This window comes from Somniosus microcephalus, chromosome 17, assembly GCF_052327205.1.
Source record: "Somniosus microcephalus isolate GS21.2 chromosome 17, FLI_Smic_1.0, whole genome shotgun sequence".
Lineage (NCBI taxonomy): Eukaryota > Metazoa > Chordata > Chondrichthyes > Squaliformes > Somniosidae > Somniosus > Somniosus microcephalus.
In genome coordinates this window covers 84,636,936-84,662,757 of record NC_141003.1, presented here as the reverse complement: position 1 = coordinate 84,662,757, position 25,822 = coordinate 84,636,936, and the positions used below count along the sequence as shown (strand labels likewise).

The following is a 25,822-nucleotide window of genomic DNA, read 5'->3' as shown; positions in this document are numbered from 1 at the left end:
TCTCTGTTTTAAATGATTTGCCCGCTATTTTTAGACTGTGGCCCCTGGTTCTGTGCTCCCCGGCCATTGGAAACATTCTCTCTGAATTCAGCCTGTCCAGGCCTGCCATAATTTTATATGTTTCGATGAGATCCCCTCTCAATCTTCTAAACTCCAGTGAGTACAAGCCCAAACTATTTAATCTCTCTTCGTAGGTCATTCCCGCCATTCCAGGTATCAGCCTGGTGAATCGCCGTTGCACTCTTTCCATGGCAAGAACATCCTTCCGCAGATGGGGCGACCAAAACTGTACACAATACTCCAGATGCGGTCTCACCAGCACCTTGTACAGCTGTAGTAAGGTATCCCTATTCCTATACTCGAACCCCCTTGATATGAAGGCCAACATACCATTTGCCTTCTTAATCGCCTGTTGCACCTGCATGCTCTCCTTCAGTGACTGGTGCACAAGAACACCCAGGTCCCTCTGCACTTCCCCATCTCCCAATCTATTGCCATTTAGATAATAATCTACCCTCCTGTTTTTACCCCCAAAGTGGATAACCTCGCATTTATCCACATTATAGTGCATCTGCCACGTATCCGCCCATTCCCCCAACCTGTCCAAATCGCACTGTAGCCTCCTGACATCCTCATCAGAGCCCACCCCTCCTCCTAGTTTAGTGTCGTCAGCGAATTTGGAAATATTGCATCCAATTCCCTGATCCAGATCATTTATATATATTGTGAACAGCTGGGGTCCCAGGACAGATCCTTGCGGCACCCCGCTGGTCACTGCCTGCCACTCCGAAAACGAGCCGTTTATTCCAACTCTCTGTTTTCTATCCGCCAGCCAGTTCTCTATCCACGTTAATACTTTGCCCCCAATCCCATGAGCCTTAATTTTGCATGATAATCTTTTGTGTGGGACCTTATCGAAGGCTTTCTGGAAGTCAAGGTACACCACATCCACTGGCTCTCCCCCATCTATTTTACCAGTTACTTCCTCAAAAAATTCCAGCAGATTAGTCAAACACGATTTACCCTTTGTAAATCCATGTTGACTCTGTCCGATCCTTTCCCCATTTGTCAAGTGCTCCGCTATTTTATCCTTAATAATGGACTCTAGCATTTTGCCCACAACCGATGTAAGGCTTACTGGTCTATAATTCCCTGCTTTCTCTCTACCCCCCTTTTTAAATATTGGGGTAACATTAGCTACCCTCCAATCCACGGGTACTGTTCCCGAGTCAATGGAGTTCCGGAAGATGATCCTTAGAGCATCTGCTATCTCCAGGGCCACCTCCTTAAGTACCCTAGGATGTAGTTTATCAGGCCCCGGGGATTTGTCGGCCTTCAGTCCCCTCAACTTACCCAACACCATATCCCTAGAGATACTAATTTCTGTCAGCTCCTCCCTCTCATTAGTCCCTATGTTTGCCGATATTCCTGGGAGGTTATTTGTGTCCTCCTTTGTGAATACAGAACCAAAGTATGAGTTTAATTGGTCTGCCATTTCCTTATTCTCCATTATATGTTCTCCCGAATCGGACTGCAAGGGACCGACTTGGGATTTTACCAGTCTTTTCCTCCTGATATACCGATAAAAGCTTTTGCAGTCTGTCTTTATGTTTGCTGCAAGTTTACTTTCGTATTCTATTTTCCCCTTCCTGATTAATCCCTTTGTCCTCTTTTGCTGTATCCTGTACTGCCCCCAATCTTCCGGTCTGGTGCTTTTTTTTGCCAGTTGATATGCCCTTTTTTTTTATTTTATGCTGTCCCTAATTTCCCTCGTTATCCACGGTTGAGTCACCTTTTTAGGTTTATTTTTATGCCAAACCGGTATAAACATGTTCTGGAAATCTTCCATTCTATCTTTGAATGCTTGCCATTGTCTCTCCACTGTCAATCCCCCCAGAAACACCACCCAATCAATCTTACCCAATTCCCGTCTCATACCCTCGTAATTCCCTTTATTTAAGTTCTGGACCTTAGTCTCTGATTCAATTTCCTCACTCTCCATCTCGACTGAGAGCTCGATCATATTATGATCGCTCTGACCCAAGGGGCCTCGTACAAGAAGATTGCTGATAAGTCCCTTCTCATTGCACAATACCCAGTCTAAAATGGCCTGATCTCGAGTCGGCTCCTCGACATATTGGTCCAGATAACCGTCCTGAAAACATTCCAGGAATTCCTCCTCCTCAGAATTTTTACTAATTTGGGTAGTCCAATCAATATGTAAATTAAAGTCACCCATGATGACAGCTGTGCTCTTATCGCACGCTTCTCTAATTTCCCTTTTTATGCCTTCCCTCACCTCCATATTACTATTTGGAGGCCTATATATCACACCCACTAACGTTTTCCTCCCCTTGCTATTTCTCATTTCTACCCATACAGATTCCGTTTCATCCGAGTTAATATCCTTCCTTTCCATTGCATTAATCCCCTCCTTTACCAGCAATGCTACCCCACCTCCCCTACCTTTTTGCCGATCCTTCCTAAATATTGTATATCCCTGGATGTTAAGTTCCCAGCCTTGCCCACCCTGCAGCCACGTTTCTGTAATCCCAATCAAATCATACTTGTTTACCTCTATTTCCACAACTAATTCATCCACCTTGTTCCTAATGCTTCTAGCATTAAGATACAAAGCCTTCAGGCTTGCTTTTTTCACACTCTCATTGTGGATTAGTTTGGCCCTTTGTGTTTCTCTCCTTTGCTTATTGCTTCTCACCTTTCTACCATCTATTTCTGACTTCATATGACTTCCCTCTTTTCCACTACCTAGGTTCCCATCCCCCTGCCAAATTAGTTTAAATCCTCCCGAACCGCCCTAGAAAATATTACCCCGAGGACATCGGCTCCCTCACAGTTCAGGTGTAGACCGTCCCCTTGGTACAGGTCACTCCTCCCCAAGAACTGGTTCCAATGCCTCAAGAATTTAAATCCCTCTCCCTTGCACCACTGCTCAAGCCACGTATTTAGCTTATCTATCTTACTCTCTCTAAACTTATTAGCTCGTGGCACTGGTAGCAATCCAGAGATTACTACCTTTGAGGTCCTACTTTTCAATTTAGCTCCTAACTCCCTAAATTCAGCTTGTAGGACCTCCTCCCTCTTTTTACCTACATCGTTGGTACCTACATGTACCACGACAACTGGCTGATCCCCCTCCCCCTTCAGAATGCTCTGCACCCTCTCCGAGACATCCTTGACCCTTGCACCAGGGAGGCAACATACCATCTTGGAGTCTCGGTCTCGGCCACAGAAACTCCTATCTATCCCCCTTACAATTGAATCCCCTATCACTATAGCCCTATCCCTCTTTTTCCCGCCCTTCTGTGCAGCAGAGCCAGTCATGGTGCCCTGAACCTGGCTGCTGGTGCCTTCCCCTGATAAGTCATCTCCCCCAACAGTACCCAAAACGGTAAACCTGTTTTGGAGGGAGATGACCGCAGGTGACTCCTGCACTACCTTCCTGCCTTTACCCTGCCTTTTGGTCACCCATTTACTGTCTGAGCTAGCCTTTACCTGCGGTGTGACCAACTCACTGAATGTGCTATCCACAACATCCTCAGCATCGCGTATGCTCCAGAGTGAGTCCATTCGCAGCTCCAGCGCCGCCATGCGGTCCGCTAGGAGCTGCAGCTGGACACACTTCCTGCACACATAGTTGTCAGGGACAGTGTCCCTGATTTCCCACATGGCACAGGAGGAGCATGACACGGGTCTGAGCTGCCCTTCCATGACTTAACCCTTACAATACCCTTTTATTTACTACGATTTAGCTTAATTATTGAATTCTACTTAGAATAAGTTTGTGAAAGTACTCACCAACCAGTCACCTACCTGTTTTCTGGTGTTGTATTTTCACTGCCGCCTCCTGTCCTGGAACCTTTTCCACCTAGGTTAGGCTCCTGAAATAAAATAAATTGAACCTACCTTTTCAACTTCCCCTAACCCCTGAAAGGTTAGAGGAGGTGGAAGGGTGGGAGACACTACACTGTAGTGTTTCGGGTTTAGCAACAGCTCCACCTATATAAGAGTTACTGGCCTCCTGCTCTCCCGACTGCACCAGCTCGCAACTGCCGCCGATTTGAATCTGCCGCCGCTTTTAACTGCCGCCGGTCACTGCCCCTTCACAGGTCCGATGCTCTGATCGGGCCTCACCTCGCAACTGCCGCCGATTTGAATCTGCCACCGCTTTTAACTGCCGCCGGTCACTGCCCCTTCACAGGTCCGATGCTCTGATCGGGCCTCACCTCGCAACTGCCGCCGATTTGAAACTGCCGCCGCTTTTAACTGCCGCCGGTCACTGCCCCTTCACAGGTCCGATGCTCTGATCGGGCCTCACCTCGCAACTGCCGCCGATTTGAAACTGCCGCCGCTTTTAACTGCCGCCGGCCACTGCCCCTTCACAGGTCCGATGCTCTGATCGGGCCTCACCTCGCAACTGCCGCCGATTTGAATCTGCCGCCGCTTTTAACTGCCGCCGGTCACTGCCCCTTCACAGGTCCGATGCTCTGATCGGGCCTCACCTCGCAACTGCCGCCGATTTGAAACTGCCGCCGCTTTTAACTGCCGCCGGTCACTGCCCCTTCACAGGTCCGATGCTCTGATCGGGCCTCACCTCGCAACTGCCGCCGATTTGAAACTGCCGCCGCTTTTAACTGCCGCCGGTCACTGCCCCTTCACAGGTCCGATGCTCTGATCGGGCCTCACCTCGCAACTGCAGGAGTTGGTTATAACGGGTGTTTACTGAGTGGAGACAAAACTGGAACTACTATACAAAGTTACTACACAGGCTTATATACAGGGGTGGTCACTACTGGTACTGCAGTATACAGGGGCTGCAGAATATAGTTCCTTCTTCAAAGGCAAAGGAAGAGATTGCGGGGGCTCTAACACACATATTCAGAACCTCTCTGGCCACAGGGGATGTGCCAGAGGACTGGAGAACCGCTAATGTAGTTCCATTATTCAAGAAGGGGAGTAGGGAAAAGCCAGGGAACTACAGGCCAGTGAGCCTAACATCAGTGGTGGGAAAATTATTGGAAAAAATTCTGAGGGACAAAATCAGTCTCCACTTGGAGAGGCATGGATTAATCAGGGATAGTCAACATGGCTTTGTCAAGGGAAGATCATGTCTGACTAATTTGATTGAATTTTTTGAGGGGGTGACTAGGTGTGTGGATGAGGGCAACGCAGTGGATGTGGTATACATGGATTTCAGTAAGGCCTTCGATAAAGTCCCGCACAGGAGACTGGTCAAGAAGGTAAGAGCCCATGGAATCCAGGGTGCCTTGGCACGTTGGATAAAAAACTGGCTTAGTGGCAGAAGGCAGAGGGTGATGGTCGAAGGTTGTTTTTGTGACTGGAAGCCTGTGGCCAGTGGGGTACCACAGGGATCGGTGCTGGGTCCCTTGCTGTTTGTGGTCTATATTAATGACTTGGATATGAATGTAAAAGGTATGATCAGTAAGTTCGCGGATGATACAAAAATTGGTAGGGTGGTAAATAGCGAGGAGGGTAGTCTCAGTCTGCAGGACGATATCGATGGGTTGGTCAGATGGGCGGAACAGTGGCAAATGGAATTTAACCCGGAAAAGTGCGAGGTGATGCACTTTGGGGGGGACTAACAAGGCAAGGGAATACACAATGAATGGTAAGACCCTAGGCAAGACGGAGGGTCAGAGGGATCTGGGTGTGCAAGTACACAGATCCCTGAAGGCGGCGGAACAGGTGGATAAGGTGGTAAAAAAGGCATATGGGATACTTGCCTTCATTAGCCGAGGCATAGAATATAAGAGCAAGGAGGTTATGATGGAGCTGTATAAAACACTGGTTAGGCCACAGCTGGAATACTGTGTGCAGTTCTGGTCGCCACACTACAGGAAGGATGTGATAGCTTTGGAGAGGGTGCAGAGGAGATTCACCAGGATGCTACCAGGGCTGGAACGCTTCAGCTATGAAGAGAGACTGGGCAGATTGGGTTTGTTTTCCTTGGAGCAGAGGAGGCTGAGGGGGGACATGATTGAGGTGTACAAAATTATGAGGGGCATAGATAGGATGGATACTAAGGAGCTTTTTCCCTTAGTAGAAGGGTCAATAACTAGGGGGCATAGATTCAAGGTAAAGGGCAGGAGGTTTAGAGGGGATTTGAGAAAGAACTTTTTCACCCAGAGGGTGGTTGGAGTCTGGAACTCACTGCCCGAAAGGGTTGTGGAGGCTGGAACCCTCACAACATTCAAGAAGCATTTGGATGAGCACTTGAAATGCCATAGCATACAAGGCTACGGACCAAATGCTGGAATATGGGATTAGATTAGACAGGGCGTGATGGCCGGCGCGGACACGATGGGCCGAAGGGCCTCTATCCGTGCTGTATAACTCTATGACTAAGTACATACACTACAATTCCTCCCCTTTTAGCTAAACAGTACATAACATTCGATTAATAATTAAATAACATATTTACAATTACAGTTGCTAGATACATTAGCTGAAGTTAAGCAATTATAAATTCAGTCTTTGAGGAGGCTTCCTGATTCTGTCTGGATAACGCCTCTTTGGGGTATCAGGTTCTTCTGGCAAAGTTGATTCGGGATCAACGTCGTTGTTTGGTTCGTCTGCTTCCAATATCACCGATTCTGAAGTAGATGCAATTGGTACTTCGGTTTCATCACCAGGTGTATCGGATCGTGGTGTGGATTTGACGTTTTCCAGTGACTCTAGAATCTGGTCAGCATGGCGTCTTACAATGCTCTCTCCAACGTCCACGGTATACATTAGAGGTCCTTGCCGTGTGCAGATCGTTCCTGGCTGCCACTTCTCTGTGCGGTAGTCCCGGGCCAAAACTGGTTGACCTATCTTAAAACTCCTGGTCGGCCTTTCATTCATATTCTGAAACTGCCTGTTCTCCACATCTCTTCTGATGTTTGGCTTAACCAAATCCAAGCGGCATCGTAGTCTTCAATTGACGAACATCATGGCTGGAGTTGGTTGGTAACCGCATGTGTCGCATTCCGGTAGGCAAACAAGAAGTTATCCACCTTGTGTTGTAGGGGTATGTCTTCATTACACATTGCCTCGATAGCCTTCTTGAATGTTTGAACAAACCTCTCAGCCAATCCATTGGTGGCTGGATGATATGGGGCGGATGTGTAATGCTTAACACCATTGTTCTTTAAGAACCTCCGGAACTCTTCAGACACAAACTGTGGTCCATTGTCGGAGCAAATCTGTTCAGGCAGCCCATTTCTGGCGAATATGGTTCGTAAGACTGTGATAGTTTTTTCCGTGGTGGTTGAGGACATTTTTATTACCTCTGGCCACTTTGAACGTGCATCCACCGCAATTAAAAACATCGAGTCCATAAATGGAGCAGCAAAATCAATGTGCACCCTTTGCCATGGAGATGAGGGCCACTCCCATGGATGTAGAGGGGCTTGTGGTGGGGCGTTTTGGACCTTCTGGCATCCTGTACAGCTCTTGGTCATCTCTTCGATTTCTCTATCGATTCCCGGCCACCACACTAACGCTCTGGCTAAGTTCTTCATTTTTACCCCTCCCAGATGACCCTCATGAAGCTCATTGAGCACTCTATCCTTCAATTTGGGTGGAATTACTACTCTGGATCCACACATCAAGGTTCCTCGGCACACTGACAGCTGTTCTCTTCTCAGCGAGAATGCTGGCAACAGTGGTTCGCCATGTGCTGGCCATCCCTTCACCGTTAAATCATAGACCCTGGAGAGTGTCGGGTCATTTCATGTTTCCTTTTCTATGTTTGCATTCGTCACAGGTAGACATTCGACTATGGTCGAGTGGAATATCTCCACAGGATCCACTGCAGGTGCTTCTTCCACCATCGGCAACGGTAGGCGCGACAATCCATCAGCATTCCCATGCTGTTTAGTTCCTTTGTACTCGATGTCATATTGGTGTGCCCCTAGGAAAAGGGACCACCTCTGTAGCCGTTGTGCTGTCATTATCGGGACGCCCTTCTGAGGGTTGAAAATGGAGACAAGAGGTTGATGATCAGTTAGTAGAGTAAATTTCTGACCGTGCAGGTAGTGATTGAACTTCTTCACCCCCACACCAGGCTCAGGGCCTCTCTGTCAATCTGGGCGTAGTTACGCTCGGCTGAATTTAACGAGCGTGACGCAAAAGCTATCGGCCTCTCTGAACCATCAAGGAATTTATGTGACAGTACCGCTCCAATGCCATAGGGAGACGCATCACACGCCAGTCTTATCGGTAGTGATGGGTTGTAGTGAGCCAATACTTCTCTTGAAGTGATTAGGTCTTTACTCTTCTGAAAGGCCCGCTTACATTCATCGTTCCATTTCCATGCTACTCCAGTTTGTAGTAGGGCGTTCAGTGGGTGCAGAATTGTGGACAAATTCGGCAAAAACTTATGGTAGTAATTCACCAATCCGAGGAATGACCTCAGTTGCGACACATTTTCAGGCGCTGGAGCCTTAACTACCGCTTCAATTTTGTCAGGGGACTTATGTAACCCCTCTTCATCAATCACGTGGCCACAAATACGATATCTGTTTCTTAAAAAACTCGCACTTGGGGCGATTGGCTCGTAGCCCATGCTCTCTTAGTCTAGTGAGCACCTGCTCTAGGTTGGCAAGGTGTTCACTGTCATTTTCACCTGTCACTAGGATGTCGTCCAAGTAACACTGAGTCCCCAGAATCCCTTGCAGGACTTGTTCCATCGCTCTTTGCCATATCGCCGGAGCTGATGCTACTCCGAATACCAGTCGATTATACTGGTAAAGACCTTTGTGAGTGTTTATCGTGAGATACTTCCTAGAGGATTCTTCAACCTCCATCTGCAAATATGCTTGTGCTAGGTCAATTTTTGTAAAACGCTTCCCTCCAGATAGTGAGGCGAAAATATCTTGTATCCTCGGGAGAGGATACTGTACTGTGTGAAGGACTGGGTTCACCGTCACCTTGAAGTCCCCACAGATGCGAACCTTCCTTGGCTCCTCAGACTTATTGTTTAACGTTTTCTTCATGACAGGAACGATGGGTGTCGCCCACTCGCTCCAGTCTACCTTAGATAACACGCCTGCATTCTCCAGATTCTCCAGCTCTGCCTCGACGCCTGGGCGAATTGCATACGGTACCGGTCTTGCTTTGAAAAACTTGGGAATTGCATTCTCTTCTATTTTTATCGAGGCGGTTACGCCTTTAAGAGTTCCCAGTTCTTGTTGAAATACCTCTTTAGCGTTAGCTAAGATTTTTGACAATCGGCCAGGTGTGACGTCGTCATCCTTTTTACCAGCCACAGTCAGTGCCTGAATGGAGTGCCAGTCTAAACTTATCTTTCTGATCCATTCACGTCCCAATAACGGTGGTCCACCATCTTGCAGTATGTACAGATACGGGCCTAGAAATTCAGTATAGCCACGTTTGGGGCGCTACAGCCGGGCGGCCGCTAAAGTTTGCGCCCGGCGCAACTTCGCACCACCTTCGCCGATATTCAGTGGCATCGCCCCAAGAGGTTGCTGCTGCGCTAAAGCAGGCGATGCACGACTATCATTAGGCGCTAAGCCGGCGATCCGGGGCGCTAACACCGAGGACGGGCGCAGCGCAGGTGCGGCGAGTTGCTCAATGAAGGCAGACACGCTGGCGCCGGTCAGCTCTTAAAGGGGAAGGGTCGACTTGTTTGGCTGCCATGCCCTGCACACTACAGCCCTGAAGCAAGGCCTGACCACTGCTGGTTCATCAGTTCTACGCCCTCAACCATGGGGAAGCCCGCTATTCTTCCAAAGCCGATTGCACGCTCTTGCTGCTTGTCCAGGGTCATGGGGAAGGAGATGTACTGACGTCTCCTTCTGAAAAGGGCATTGTTCACCTGGCGGATGCAGCAATGTACCGCGAACTGGGAGATGTTGGTAATGTCCCCAGTAGCGGATTGGAAGGAGCCAGTGGCATCGAAGTTGAGAGCCACCGTCACCTTCACTGCCACTGACAGAGACGTCCTGCTCCTCACATGTGGCTGCAGATCTCTGCGAAGCAGGTGGCAGATCTCAGTGACCACCTCCCTTCTGAATCGCATCCTCCGAACACACTGCTCCTCAGACATGTTCAGATATGAGAACTGCTGGCGGTATACCCTGGGTGGGTAAGGCCTCCTGTGCTGACGCCTGTTGTCCAATCTCCGTCTGGCCATGACTGGCACTCTCTCACGGCGTCTCTGATCCCTTTGAATGCAATGCAGAAAGCCAACGTTTCCACCCATTGCAGCCCCCATTATATGTGGCGACTCAAGGCTATGGCACTGAAAGTGAAATCCAAGTGCAAAGCTCTGGCCTGAAGCCACAAGTACCTGTGCAAGCGCTGAGTCAAAGCAGAAAGCTCTCTGCCTTTGTCTCTCTCCAAATATCCGTCTCTCACACAGAGGGATTGGCACAAAATGGCTGCCACTTATACTGCAGGAGGAGTCCCCTTTAAATAGCGCCCCCCGCGCCCCGCAGCGACTGGGAACCGTTCCCCTCTACCAGTCGCTGGGGGCGCCAGGCGCAAAGAAGGGCGGCGCCACTGAATTTCCGGTTCGGGGCGCACAAAGGGCGTTGCACGATGAAATGACGTCAGGATCTGCGCGCGCAGCTGAGCGCGCGCAAAGGCTTTGCGCCGCCGCTAAATCTTTACTGAAGTTGGGGAGAGGCGCAGATCGCGTTGCTCCCGGCCGCTAGCCGCCTAGCGCCCCACATCTCCTCCTCCTAAGGCGCTAGCGGCTGGTGCAAACAACTGAATTTCTAGGCCACAATTTCTGTATTTCCTTGCCGTTGTATTCGACAGGCACCCTTATTTTCCCTCTGGGGTATACTTTCTGCCCCGTATATGTCTTCAAGACAATGGATGTGTCTTTCAAGGGTATGTGTGAGAATAGCCGCTCGTAGTCTCGTCGATTCATGACGGTCAGGGCTGATCCTGTATCCAATTCCATTTTGACTTGGGACCCTGCTATCGTGAGGGTGACCCAAATGGTTCGGTGATCCTCTTTTGCGATTATGTTGTGAAGTTTGAGACAGCTTAGTCTCTTGTTCCCGGATTCAATATCGCTCTTCTGGTCTTCGGAACTACTGTCCGTCATCTTTTGTACTTTCCTGTACTGTTCCTTAGTAGCCTTTTTGTTGTCGTTAGTCTTCTTCCCGGACCTGCAAACTCGTGCAATGTGTCCCATCTTTCCGCATTGCCTGCATATTTTGTCCTTGGACCAGCAGTCCTTCCGGTCATGGCTTGTTCTGCCGCAGCGATAACATTTTTCAAATCCCCGTGTCATTTCATGGGTGCCGTATTCCTGTGGCTTTTGCTGTATTTCTGCAGCTCCCCTTGCTGCTGCTTCGTACGATACTGCCACGCTGAAAGCCTTATCTAGCGTCAGCTCTTTCTCTGAGAGTAACCTCTTCTGGGTTCCTTCACTCAGGAGTCCACAGACAAATTTGTCCCGTAGGGTATCTGCCAGTCCTGCTCCGACCTGGCAGTGCTTTGATAGCTTGCGTAGTTCCGTAAGGTAATCAGCATTGCTCTCATCTTTATGCTGATTTCTCTTGTGGAATTTAAATCTTTCTGCAATCAGCAGCAGTGTAGGATTTAGGTGTTCCTGTAGGATATCAACAATTTCGTTAAAACTCTTCGCCATCGGTTTGGCTGGAGTGATCAGGTTCCGCAATAGGCCGTACGTTCTTGCGCCCATTAAGTTTAGTAGTACCGATGCCTTTTTCTCATCGGCTACTTCATTTGCCTTGCAATATACTGCGACTCTTTCCACATACGTGGTCCAGTCTTCTATTGCATTATCGAAGGCAGTGATATTGCCAGTCTTCGGCATCTTGGAGATCTAAGATGGCGCCTCCCGCGCTTTGCCTTCTTCCCCGATTGAACAAAATGGCGCCTCCCGCGCTTTGCCTTCTTCCCCGCTGGATTCAGATGGCGCCTCCTGCGCTGTCTTCTCCGCTGCTGCTAGCGTTGTTGCTGGCGTTTTTATGCCTTGATGGCGACGCCCTATGGTCTTCGCGCACTTCCCCCCCCCCCGCGCTGCTGCTAACGCCGCTCTCCGCGGTCCCCGTGGCAAACTGCAGCTCCTCGCGGCTTTCTGCGCTTCTAATTTCTTTTATTTTAATTACTGTTCCCGTCGTCAGAGCAAACCCTACGGGACACTTTCCTCCCTCTTCTCGGGTCTGTACGCTGCCCGGCTTCGTAGCACCGGCCGCGCCCTGTGTGCTCCACCCTCTCTCTCTCCTCTTCCCGACAACGCTGCTCGGCCCCGTTGAAAAGCCACCCGATCGAGCTCTAGCCCGCCGCAGCCCAGGAAGGATCAGTGTACTACCTGCCACCAGCCCAATTAGCTGGAACGCCATAGACTGGATAACCAAGCCCCGCTCTCGACAGCCTCTCCTGCAAATCTTCGAATTCGATGAATCAGAGGCGGTTGCCCACGGTCGACGCCAGTTTCTTCTGTTTGTTTTTTTTTTCTTCCTTCTGGCCTCGACCTCTAACAACTTCGCTTCAGGGATGGATCCCCATGAGGTGGTGCAGAACTGTAGGTAAGTTCGGATCTGCTCGTCGCCAGTGTTACGTCCGTGTGTAATTGAGACACGGACTGCAGAAGTTGGTTATAACAGGTGTTTACTGAGTGGAGACAAAACTGGAACTACTATACAAAGTTACTACACAGGCTTATATACAGGGGTGGTCACTACTGGCACTGCAGTATACAGGGGCTGCAGAATATAGTTCCTTCTTCAAAGTACATACACTACAAGAAATTCCTCCTCATCTCAGTTCTAAAAGGGCGACCTTTTATTCTGAAACTATGCCCGAGTTCTAATTTCCCCACGAGGGGAAAACATCCTCTCTGCATCTACCTTTGAGCCCCCTCAGTATCTTACATTTTTCAATAGGATCACCTCTCATTCTTCTAAATTCCAATGAGTATAGGCCCAACCTGTTCAACCTTTCCTCATATGTCAACTCCCTCATCTCAGGAATCAACCGTGTGAATCGTCTCTGAACTGCCTCCAGCTAAGTGTTTTGTTATTTGTTCTTTTAGCTAAGATTCTAGTGTCTTTCTTACCACTGATGTTAAGCTAACTGGTTGATAGTTGAATCTCTTGGTATCTGGTAAATAACAACAACAACTTGCATTTATATAGCTCCTTTAATAAAGTAAAACATCCCAAGGCATTTCACAGGTGTGTTACAAAACAAAATTTGACACTGAGCAATATAAGGAGAAATTAGGGCAGGTGACCAAAAGCTTGGTCAAAGAGGTAAGTTTTAAGGAGCATCTTAAAGGAGGAAAGAGAGGTAGAGAGGCGGAAAGGTTTAGGGAGGGAATTCTAGAGCTTCGGGCCTCGGCAGCTGAAGACACAGCCGCCAATGGTGGAGCGATTAAAATCGGGGATGCACAAGAGGCCAGAATTGGAGGAGCGCAGGGTTCTCGGAGGGTTGTGGGGCTGGAGGAGATTACAGAGATAGGGAGGGGTGAGGCTGTGGAGGGATTTGAAAACAAGGATGAGAATTTTAAAATCGAGGCGTTGCTTAACCGGGAGCGAATGTAGGTCAGCGGAAAGAAGCACTGCAATGAAAGGTTGACCTGTTATTAAGAGTTCTATTCAGTACTCTCGGTCTTAACATGGGGTAACAAAAGGCAAAACATTTACAAAGTTTTGGAGTTATACTTACTTTGTTTCTCTCTGTTGATTTTATAGTAAAATTTCCCTTGAGACGCTGAAAAATTAACTTGGCTAATCTGTAACCAACCCAGGTAAGCACACAGGTATTGTGCATGTTTGTTCTTATCCTACAGTGTCTTGGATTGGCCGGTCATGTTGCTTCTCACCTGGAGTAATCGGACTCTGCTGATAAGATAAAGCAGCCCTGATACAGTGGCATTGTGATAGTGAAATGTCCATTGCCAATTGTGTTGGTCACTACGCAAAGTGCTGAATAAAAGACAGGGTCAGGCTCCAGGCCGAAATGGTCAGCTATAGTCGGCTCATTCCACCAACATTCAAAACGCTAGTCTTCCTGATCTAGGTGGAGCCCTACTCCGCTATTAACAGAAGTTTTGCAACAAGGTTTTAAATGCAGGTTTGTCAGTGACACGACTGATTATTTACAAAGAATTTCCAATATTCATGCAAGCCTCGGCTCAATCATCGTATTGTGGCTTCGGAATCAGAAGATGGGGCAGCGCTACGGTTGAAGGATTGGAATGCGGGGGGGGGGGGGGCGGCGCTGAAGTCAAGCTTTGGCCAACTTGGCACGGCACAGTGACAACCTCCAATATCGTGTTGCCATTCACATCAGACTCAAAATAGCAACGTGACTGCAATTGTCAAGGGAGTAAATTACGTGCACTCAGTTTTGGCCAAGGTCTGACATACAAAATTGGCAAACCTCAAAGTAATGACCCCCCACCCCTAACCCCTGCAATGGCTCTGCCATGGGACAGAAGGTCATGGGGTCAACCAACATCACTAAAACAGATTATCTGGTCAATATCACAATGCTGTTTGTGGGAGCTTGCTGTGCGCAAATTGGCTGCCGGGTTTCTCACATTACAACAGCGACTCCACTTCAAAAAGTACTTCAGAGCCAAACATTTTTACTTATATTTTTTATCCACACCTTTGTTTTGGCCTTTCCCCCCCCCCCTTTTTTTTCTCTCCCATATGGCAGTTGTCTCCCATTCTGCCAGCGCATTTCACACCTAATCTAGAGCCATCTTTTGTCTCCACTAGTCCCATCACCATCTCATCTCATTTTGAATACCTCTTAATGTCTCTTCTCTTTTGTTCTCTCCCAGCTTGGCCTCTTAATCTATTTCATTTCCTGTGCCTCTTTAGTCTTGACAAAGGGTTTTCACCCGAAACGTCGACTCTAATTTCTCTCCACGGATGTTGCTTGGCCTGCTGAGTTTTTCCAGCATTTTCTGTTGTTATTTCAAAAAGTACTTCATTGGCTGTACAGCACTTTGAGATGTCCGGTGGTCGTGAAAGGCGCTATATAAATGCAAGTCTTTCTTTCTTTCAAGCTCTGCTCCGGAGGCTTGAGCACATAATCTAGGCTGACACCTGTGCACTATTAAGGGAGTGCTACACCTTGGAGGGGCTGTCTTTTGGGCAAGATGTTAAATCGAGGCTTCGTCTGCTTTCTCAGGTGCATGTCAAAGATCCTATGGCACTATTCAGAGCGATGTTCCCTTTAAGCTGCGCAGGCCATGCAGCGGTCTGGAACTCCCACACAGGCCGCTTGCCGGCTTTACAATAGGAAAAACCGGGCACGTGCAGGAATTTGAATGGGCCGCGCACCCAAAACAAAAATTAAATGGAACAGTGATTCAAAGATGGGGAAGATCTCCCAGTGTCATGGCCAACATTTATCTCTCGACCAGATAATCCGGTCATTATCACATTGCTGTTTGTGGGAGCTTGCTGTGCGCAAATTGGCAGCTGCGTTTCCCACATTACAACAGTGACTACACTTCAAAAAGTACTTCGACAGTGCAGCCTAGATTTCCGTGTTTAAGTCTCTGCAGTGGGACTTAAACCCACAACCTTGTGACTCGGAGGCAAGAGTGCTGCCAACTGAGCCACAATTTTTGTTTCAAACTGGGTATGGTTTCATGTAGGGCAGCCGTACTTCAGCACAATGGCCATTTTCATACACGACCAGAGGCTACACAGGGCATCACAAGCACATCCAATCCTGTCCTTGCCCCACACGTAGACTAACCAGCAGGGGCCACTGGATAATAATAATCATAAACAGGAAAGCTGGTTAATTTCTCTCCTCTCTGACCCAGAGACAGAAGTGAACTGTAGCGCCATGATGCTGCCCTGGCTGAGAGCAGTTTAATGTCTAGGGATCAAACAGCAAACCATTTCTTCTACCGAGCCTTTGGAAGAAACGCATAATTAAATACTTCAAGTAACCTCGTATATTGGCCAATTGTGTGAACTATTGTTAAGCAACTCCCAACCTTTAGATAGCATGTTCCCTGGGGAGCTCAAGGTAAGGTCGCTGGGTCAATCAGGGTCAGAGACCATGAGTGCCTCAGGAGATTTACTTGTACTTCTTGCAATCTAGTATACTCAAATCAAATCAACTTTTATTGTCATTGTTAGTGCACAAGTGCAGTACAACGAAATGTAGGCTGTATTCACTGCTCACGATGCAATCTCCTCTACACTGGGGAGACCAAACGTAGATTGGGTGACCGCTTTGCAGAACACCTCCGTTCAGTCCGCAAGTGTGACCCCGAGCTTCCGGTCGCCTGTCACTTTAATTCTCCGCTCCACTCCCTCTTGCCTGTCCTCGGCCTCTTGCACTGTTCCAATGAAGCTCAACGTAAGCTCGAGGAACAGCACCTCATCTTTCGATTAGGCATTTTACAACCTTCTGGACTTAACATCGAGTTCAACAATTTCAGACCATAACCTCGGCCCCTATTTTTTCCCCAGACGACAGCTGTTGCTGATTCTGATATTCCCATTTACACCTCCTCTAGATCCATCTTTTGTTTCTTTACTTGTCCCATTACCATCCCCCTTTGCCTTGCACCATCATCCCTTTTGTCATTTAATCTCTCCTGCCTTCCATCCTATCACAGACCTTCCCTTTTGTTCTTTCCTCCCCTCCCCTTCCCTTTCCCTGCACTTCATTAAAACCAGTTACATCTCGAACTTTTTCCAGTTCTGACAAAAGTTCATTGAACTTAAACATTAACTCGGTTTCTCTCTCCACAGACGCTGCCTGACCTGCGGAGTATTTGCAGCATTTTCTGTTTCTAACATTTTACCAGCCTGTATTAAACCAGTGGCTGCTTTAAACATCTGCACTAAAACTGGCAGCAGCCCAATCTCCAGCTATTGGAAGGGACACATGGAAGAAGCTGGCAAAAACAAGCAGGACAACACTGGCTACAACAAGGCACGGGCTACCCTTACACCCCAATGTAGCTCTGGGTAACGAGAACATTGGCAACTTTTTTTTTTATTCGTTCCTGGGGTATGGGAATCACTGTCAAGGCCAGCATTTATTGCCCATCCCTAATTTCCCTCAAGAAGGTGGTGGTGAGCCGCCTTCTTGAACCGCTGCAGTCCGTGTGGTGAAGGTGCTCCCACAGTGCTGTTAGGGAGGGAGTTTAGGATTTTGACCCGGTGACGATGAAGGATCGGCGATATATTTCCAAGTCAGGATGGTGTGTGACTTGAGGGTGAACGTGGAGGTGGTGGTGTCCCCATGCGCCTGCTGCCCTTGTCCTTCTAGGTGGTAGAGGTCGCAGGTTTGGGAGGTGCTGTCGAAGAAGCCTTGGCGAGTTGCTGCAGTGCATCTTGTAGATGGTACACACTGCAGCCACGGTGGTGGAGGGAGTGAATGTTTAAGGTGGTGGATGGGTTGCTGATCAAGCAGGCTGCTTTGTTCTTGAGTGTTGTTGGAGCTGCACTCATCCAGGCAAGTGGAGAGTATTCCGTCACACTCCTGACTTGTGCCTTGTAGATGGTGGAAAGGCTTTGGGGAGTCAGGAGGTGAGACACTCGTCACAGAATAACTAGCCTCTGACCGGCTCTTATTGCCACTGTATTTATGTGGCTGGTCCAGTTAAGTTTCTGGTCAATGGTGACTCCCCAGAATGTTGATGGTGGGGGATTCGGCGATGGCAATGCCACTGAATGTCAAGGGGCAGTGGTTAGGCTCTCTTGGGAGATAGTCATTGCCTGGCACTTGTGTGGCGTGAATGTTACCTGCCACTTATTGTAATGATATCAGCAAATAGTGATGTTATTTGCCTGTTTGATTATGATGCCTTACCAGCACGTTTGCAGGTATTGATTACTTATGCCTGACCAGCAGAGGTCATGTGACCGAGACAAGCAAGGCAGTTTAGTTTAGTTTCGGTTTTGTTCTACATGGATCTGTAAGATGGTGTCTCCTGTGATGCAGTTAATTTACTGAACAAACTTTAGATTAAAAGACATTCTCTTTCATAAATGTCTCGTCATTGAACTCACAAAGAAATCAATACACTTATCAGCCCAAACTTTACATGTGAAGCTGAAATGCCAGAAGCTTGTAGATTTATCCTCAGGATCTGATCCTGTAAAATCCTCCCAGTGCTCTGGAGGAGTAAATATAAAGCTGAGAGGCAGCCATTTGCAGTGCAATGGGGAAACGTGAGGGTTCAGTGTCGGCAGCGCTGTGGCAAAGTCGATGAAGCGCCTCCCTAAAACTGTTACCTTGGAAAATAAGTTTGCAATATGCAGTACTCGCTGACTCGGCGCCGGGACAAGTTTACAGACCCTCGCCTCTATTCTAGTTACATTGTATACAGTCCAGTTCCAGCGAATTATAATCTCGGCTTTCAAAAGACATACAGCGACCAAAGACTGACCTGGAGCGGGGGCTTCTTCTCCGGTGAATTTAACGCCGCTGTCAGTCCTGTGCGGTTTGTAACCGTAAACCCCCCTCTCGCTGCGGTAAAGGCGCCTCAGTCCGACACTCTGGCACACAGCCCTCACAGGGCTGCCAAGTCGCCCACTAAACATTGCATTGAGGATAGAAGCCGACATCCTTTGTGTTTTTTTTGCCCAGCCCAAAATAAATAAAATTTCTGCCGGTGGCTTTCCCCGAGTCTGTGATTTATAAACCCGGGGCCTCACTACACGGGCATGTGCAATTGGATCACTGGAGGACGGAACAATTCCAACAGACACCACCCCCAGACTCTGATAGGTTCCAGCTCCCTGGCTACAACCACCTCTCCCCAGGGCAAGCAGATTGTGATCAGCATTGTATGGTCTGTGAAGTACTTAAAAAAAAATTGAAACACGTTTGACAGCATTTGATTCATTCCTTTCAGAATAATTTTATTTTTCAGTAAATTTTTGTTCATATTTTTTTCATGAAAACAGTTCCAAAAAAAACTAGCATTTATATACAGTAGCACCTTTCACCACGTCCCAAAGCACTTTACAGCCAATGAAGTACATTCACTGTTGTAATGTAGGAAATGCGGCAGCCAATTTGCGCACAGCAAGCTCCCACAAACAGCAATGTGATAATGGCCAGGTAATCTGTTTTAGTGATGTTGATTGTGGGATAAATATTGGCCAGAACTCCCCTGCTCTTCTTCGAAATAGTGCCGCGGGATCTTTTACGTCCACCTGAGAGAGCAGACGGGGCCTCGGTTTAACGTCTCATCCGAAAGACGGCACCTCCGACAGTGCGGCACTCCCTCAGTACTGCACTGGAGTGTCAGCCTAGATTTTTGTGCTCAGATCTCTGGAATGGGGACTTGAACCCAGAACCTTCTGACTCAGAGGCAAGGGTGCTGCCCACTGAGCCACGTATGGCTGACACTTAATCACAGACTCAATCGCCCAACGATTTTTATATATGACCTTTTTTACTTGGTGTACTGTCTGGCATGGTACTGAGCCTTCACACCAGTTTGGCTGCAGGATTGTCTCTGTTTTGAATTAACTGATCTTAGGTGAGAGTGACTGCCCTTGACATCAAGGCAGCATTTGACAGAGTGTGGCATGAAGGAGCCCTAGTAAAACTGAAGGCAATGGGAATCGGGGGGAAACTCTCCACTGGCTGGAGTCAAGCCTAGCACAAAGGAAGATGGTTGTGGTGATTGAAGGTCAATCATCACAGCCCCAGGACATCACTGCAGGAGTTCCTCAGGGCAGTGTCCTAGGCCCAACCATCTTCAGCTGCTTCATCAATGACCTTCCTTCCAACATAAGGTCAGAAAAGGGGATGTTCGCTGATGACTGCACAGTGTTCAGCACCATTCGCAACTCCACAGATAATGAAGCAGTCCATGCCCGCATGTAACAAGACCTGGACGACGCTCAGGCGTGGGCTGATAAGTGGCAGGTAACATTCGCGCCACAGAAGTGCCAGGCAATGACTATTTCCAACAAGCGAGAGTCTAAACACCGCCCCTTGACATTCAATGGCATTACCATCACCATTGACCAGAAACCTAACTGGACCAGCCACATAAATACTGTGGCAACAAGAGCAGGTCAGAGGCTGGGTATTCTGCAGCGAGTGTCTTACCCCCTGACTCCACAAAGCCTTTCTACCATCTACAAGGCACAAGTCAGGAGTGTGATGGAATACTCTCCACTTGCCTGGATGAGTGCAGCTGTAACACTCAAGAAGCTCGACACCATCCAGGACAAAGCAGCCCGCTTGATTGGCACCCCATCCACCACCTTAAATATTCACTCCCTCCACCACCGGCGCACCGTGGCTGCAGTGTGTACCATCTACAAGATGCACTGCAGCAACTCGCCAAGGCTTCTTTGGCAGCACCTCCCAAACCTGCGACCTCTTCCACCTAGAAGGATAAGGGCAGCAGGCGCATGGGAACACCACCCAAGTACCCCTCCAAGTCACACACCATCCTGACTTAGAAGTATATCGGCCAATCCTTCATCGTCACTGGCTCAAAATCCTGGAACTCCCTCCCTAACAGCACTGTGGGAGTACCTTCACCACACGGACTGCAGCGATTTAAGGCGGCGGCTCACCACCACCTTCTCGAGGGCAATTAGGGATGGGCAATAAATGCTGGCCTTGCCAGCGATGCCCACATCCCATAAAAACTCATTTTAAAAAAGCCACAAACAGACGCACTAAAATTGACCTCAATGTTGTGCAGTGAGCCACCAGCTGGAATGTACATGCCTGTGGCAGTTCAGGGAGTAAAGGACTGCGTTCAACTGTGATCAAAGGTATACTTCATAGTTGATAAGTTTTTAATTTATGAAAACGTTTACAGGACAAATAAATGGCATTTTGTGTTTATACATGGCAAGTATCACAATCATAACAACTTGTATTTATATAGCGCCTTTAATGTAGTGAAACATTCCAAGGCGCATCACAGGAGCGGTAACAGTTAAAATTTGACTCCGTGCCATGTAAGGAGATACCAGGATAGCTTGGTCAAAGAGGTAGGTTTTAAGAAGTGTCTTAAAGGAGGAGGGAGAGGCAGAGAAGTTTATGGATGGAATTCCAGAGCTTAGGGCCTAGACAGCTGAAGACACGACCGCCAATGGTGGAGCAATTAAAATCAGGGATGTGAAAGAGGCCAGAATTGGAGGCGTGCAGAGATCTCGGAGAGTAGTGGGGCTGGAGGAGATTACAGAGATAGGGAGGGAGCGAGGTTATGGAGGGATTTGAAAATAAGAGTTAGAGTTTTTAAATTGAGGTGTTGCCAGACCGAGAACCAATGTAGGTCAGCGAGCACAGAGGTGATGGGTGAACGGTGCAAGTTAGGACACGGGCTGCCGAGTTTTGGATGACATCAAGTTTACATAGGGTAGAATGTGTGAGGCCAGCCAGGAGTACATTGAAATAATCAAGTCTAGAGGTAACAAAGGCATGGGTGAGGGTTTCAGCAGCAGATGAGCTGAGGCAGGGGCGGAGTCCCTACAATACATATAATGTGCACTTTAAATCAATCCTGTCCTCGGGGTAAAGGTTTGGGCAGGTATGGTGCAGAGTAGTACGATTACATTGTGGTGATGGCCTAGGTGTATGGTTGCTGATTGTCGTGGCATAGCCATGGTGAGAAAACCATTGCTCAATGCTATTTAGGAAGTAGTTGTAGAAATTAGTAATATTGTAGCGGAGCCACCAAGGGTCTCAGAACAATTAGTAATAATCCCTTTAACTACAGTATAGTGCAACCGCGGACTGCACCTTTAAACTGCCTGTTAACTGTACTGTATGGTGTTTTCCTGCACTCCACGTGATGACGTCATGACGCTGCTCACGTGACCACCAGTGGCGCGAAGAACGTGATGATGTCATCTTCCAGAATCTTCCAGTAGTCGTCGAGTGCCCAGCAAGCTGTATAGACCTGTATACCGTTTCTCCTGTAGTTTCCCTGCTAACTTCGTTGTTCATTAAAACCTGTTGATTTAATTCATCGAGTCGAATACTTTATTCAGCTAGGAACCTCCGTTCCTACATTGGTGACCCCGATCTCGTCGGACAACTTTCGTCGAGGATGAACACGAACGCCGTCGCCTTTAAACTGCCGCAGTTCTGGGAACAGCAGCCAGCAGCATGGTTTTTCCAGGCAGAAGCACAGTTCTCTCTCCGGGAGGTCACAGCGGATGCGACCCGTTATTATTACGTGGTTGCCGCTCTCGACAGTGCCACGGCCTCGCGGGTCGTCAGCATCCTTGGAAGCCCACCGGAGGAGGGCAAGTACGAAGCGCTTAAAGCCCGTTTGCTACAGGTATTTGATCTTAATAAGTCGGAGCGGGCACGCAAGCTTATTTCCATGCCCGGCCTCGGGGACTCAAAACCGTCAGAGCTGATGAGTCAAATGCTCACGCTGTTGGGTGCGGAACCCCAATGCTTTTTATTCCGTGAGCTTTTCCTCTGCCAGCTACCTGAACCGGTTCAGGCGGCATTGGCCAACACAGCCATCACAGACGGTGCTGAACTCGCTGCAGAGGCAGACAAGATATTTACTGTTACTCAGCAATGTTGTGCAGCCGCGAGGCGCTTTTCCCCCACGCGAGAGAAAACCAGCCCGCCCCCAGCAGGATGGTGCGCGTACCACGCCCGTTTTGGCGCCAAAGCTCGATGCTGTCGGCCTCCTTGCAGTTTCCCTCAAGAAAAAAAAACTCCAACAAGCCCGCGTCCTCCCGGACGGATGACAAGGTCTAAAAAGCACAGCAAGTTAGCTATGGCGGCGGGCTCAGTGGGCAAACTCATTTATGTTACGGATTCCGTTACGGGCCGCCGGTTCCTGTGCGACACTGGCTCACAGTGCAGCATCCTCCCGGCTTCAAAGCTGGACCTACTATCCGGCAGCCAAGGGCCTTCCCTCGTGGCAGTAAATGGCGCTGCCATGCGTACGTTCGGAAAACGGACGGTAAACTTAACCTTCGCCGGTCAACGTTTTGTCTGCGACTTTATTACAGCCAAGGTCTCACAGGCCATCCTGGGGGCCGATTTTTTCTGCGCCAACGGTCTGCTGGTCGACGTCCAACACTGCCGACTCATTAATGCGTCCACTTTCCACGCAGTGCCCTGCCACCGCAGCACCGCCGTGTCCTGGTCGGTGGCCTGCGCGGTTCCGTCGCAAGATGGCTTTACGCGCCTGCTCGGCGAATTCCCAGAGCTCACCAGGCCCACTTTTTCGGCTACAAGCACACGGCACGGGGTGGAGCACCATATCTCCACGACCGGAGCACCAGTTTACGCTCGGGCGCCATGATTAGAAGCCGGCAAGCTGGCAGCCGCAAAGGCTGAGTTCCAGACCATGGAGCGCCTCGGGATCATCCGGCGTTCGGACAACCCTTGGTCTTCCCCACTGCACATAGTACCCAAACCAGGCGGCGGATGGCGTCCTTGCGGGGATTACAGACGCTTAAACGACGCCACGACACCGGGCAGGTACCCGATTCCCCACATCCAAGATTTTTCGGCTCATCTGGCTGGAAACGCTATATTTTCTAAAGTGGATCTCGTTCGTGGATATCACCAAGTTCCGGTGCACCCTCCAGACGTCCCCAAAACGACAGTCATCACTCTGTTCGGCCTTTTTGAGTTCCTCCGCATGCCATTCGGTCTGAAAAATGCAGCTCAAGCATTCCAGCGTTTGATGGACTCTGTATTACGGGACCTACCCTTCATTTTCATCGGTCCCTCAAAGCGTCCCTCCGTGCCAGCCTGCGAGGACCCAACTGGGTGGATAGGCTCCCATGGGTGATGCTAGGCCTCCGGACAGCACCAAAGGAGGATCTTCAGTCTTCATCGGCTGAGCTGGTTTATGGCCAGGCACTCAGAGTGCCAGGTGACTTCCTCCCTCCACACACCGAACCATGGTCTGCAGCTCAACAGCTCCTGCTGCATCAGGAGGCGGCTAGGAATTTCCGGCCCATCCCAACCTCGCAGCACGACCTGCAGAGGCCTCACGTTCCGACAGAGCTCATGAGTTCGGACTATGTCTTTATTCGGCACGACGGTCACAGAGACCCACTCAAGCCGCCGTATACCGGACCTTTTCGTGTCATCTCATCAGGGGAAAAGTTCTTCACAGTCGAAGTCGGTGGAAAGTCTGATACTGTTTCTGTCGACCGGCTCAAACCAGCCCACCTGGATCGGACTGAGCCTGTCGTGGCTGCCCAACCGCCTCGCCGTGGCCGACCGCCGTTAGCCACCAGACCAGCTGTGCATCAGCCCACCGTCGAACAGCCCGATTCGGCCTCCGACGCACCTGCACCTCTGACCACCGTTTCTGCCTCGCCCAAGACGCCGCTTCTGTCGCAATCCGGCACTGGTTCTTCGAGTAATGCCCCGTTTCCGCTGCCTGAGTTTCGCCGCCGTTCGGCCAAGATCATTAAGCCTCCTACTCGGTTGACAATGTCTGTTAAAGTGGATTCTGGGGGGGCGCCTGTGGCGGAGCCACCAAGGGTCTCAGAACAATTAGTAATAATCCCTTTAACTACAGTATAGTGCAACCGCGGACTGCACCTTTAAACTGCCTGTTAACTGTACTGTATGGTGTTTTCCTGCACTCCACGTGATGACGTCATGACGCTGCTCACGTGACCACCAGTGGCGCGAAGAACGTGATGACGTCATGACGTCAGCTTCCAGAATCTTCCAGTAGTCGTCGAGTGCCCAGCAAGCTGTATAGACCTGTATACTGTTTCTCCTGTAGTTTCCCTGCTAACTTCGTTGTTCATTAAAACCTGTTGATTTGATTCATCGAGTCGAATACTTTATTCAGCTAGGAACCTCCGTTCCTACAATATGTTTCTTTTATGGGTCAACGTTATGTCAAGTGAGTCTTTTTATACTGCTGATGTCCATCAATGCTTAGAGATAGTCATTCTGAGGGAGTTAGCATGGTTACAGTTGATTGATGTTGAGAGCAAATAAAAGAGAATTTCTTTTTTAAATAAACAGCCAATATATTGGAGGGAAGCCATACCAGAAAGGCATTAACATATCCATGTGCAATTATTTCTATATTCCTATATAGGTGACATAAGAACCATGCAATCACAAAAACATAGAACATTACAGCACAGAGACAACTCAGTCTGTGTCTTTTGCCTTGAATATCTCTTTATGTCTCTTAACCTCTTCCGCCTTCTATCCTATCACAGACCTTCCCTTTTGTTCTTTCATCCCCTCCCCCATTTCCCAGCCCCTACACTCGCTTAAAAATCTGTTCCATTTCCTGCTTTTTTCCAGTTCTGACGAAAGGTCATCGACCTGAAACGTTAACTCTGTTTCTCTCTTCACAGATGCTGCCTGACCTGCTGAGTGTCTCCAGCATTTTGTGTTTTTATTTCAGTCTATGTCTATCCTGGCTCTTTGCTAGAACAATCCAAAACTAATCCCTGCCCTGCTCCCTTCCCATTCCCCTTGATCATCCTTTGCTTCACATATTGTGGTAAACCACTGTTTGTATTCCTGTTTGTCCTGTTTGTATTCCACTGTGTACATGCCTGGACATGCCTCGGCTGACTCCTCCCACAGGTCCTAGTATAAAGGTGACTGCTCCCCAGCCCTTTGTATCCTGGACCGGTCGACCACTCGAGGCAGACCTCCATTCTGTTGTTAATAAAAGCCTTTGGTTACTCTTCTAACTCTCAGTCTTTTATGAGTAATTGATAGCGCATCAATTTTATTAACAACATTTTTATAATGGAGAAGATCCTCACACCAGCATGCCTGGACTTAGATCATCGGGAGGCGGACTCATCCACCAAGTTTACTCACTGGCTTAAGTGTTTCGAAAAATTCC

The 25,822-nt window shown here is 48.8% G+C and overlaps 1 protein-coding gene across 1 annotated transcript in view; it reads right to left on the bottom strand.

The window, feature by feature from the left end:
* The window catches only part of dhtkd1 (dehydrogenase E1 and transketolase domain containing 1), an 89,734-nt gene extending 71,010 nt beyond the window's left edge, over positions 1 to 18,724 (bottom strand). Inside the window, exon 1 of the mRNA XM_086010781.1 lies at positions 18,413 to 18,724. Coding sequence (XP_085866907.1) covers positions 18,413 to 18,590 — 178 coding nt within the window. The 5' untranslated portion in view covers positions 18,591 to 18,724. The remainder of the gene's footprint in view (positions 1 to 18,412) is intronic.
* Between the last annotated feature and the right edge of the window lie 7,098 nt (positions 18,725 to 25,822).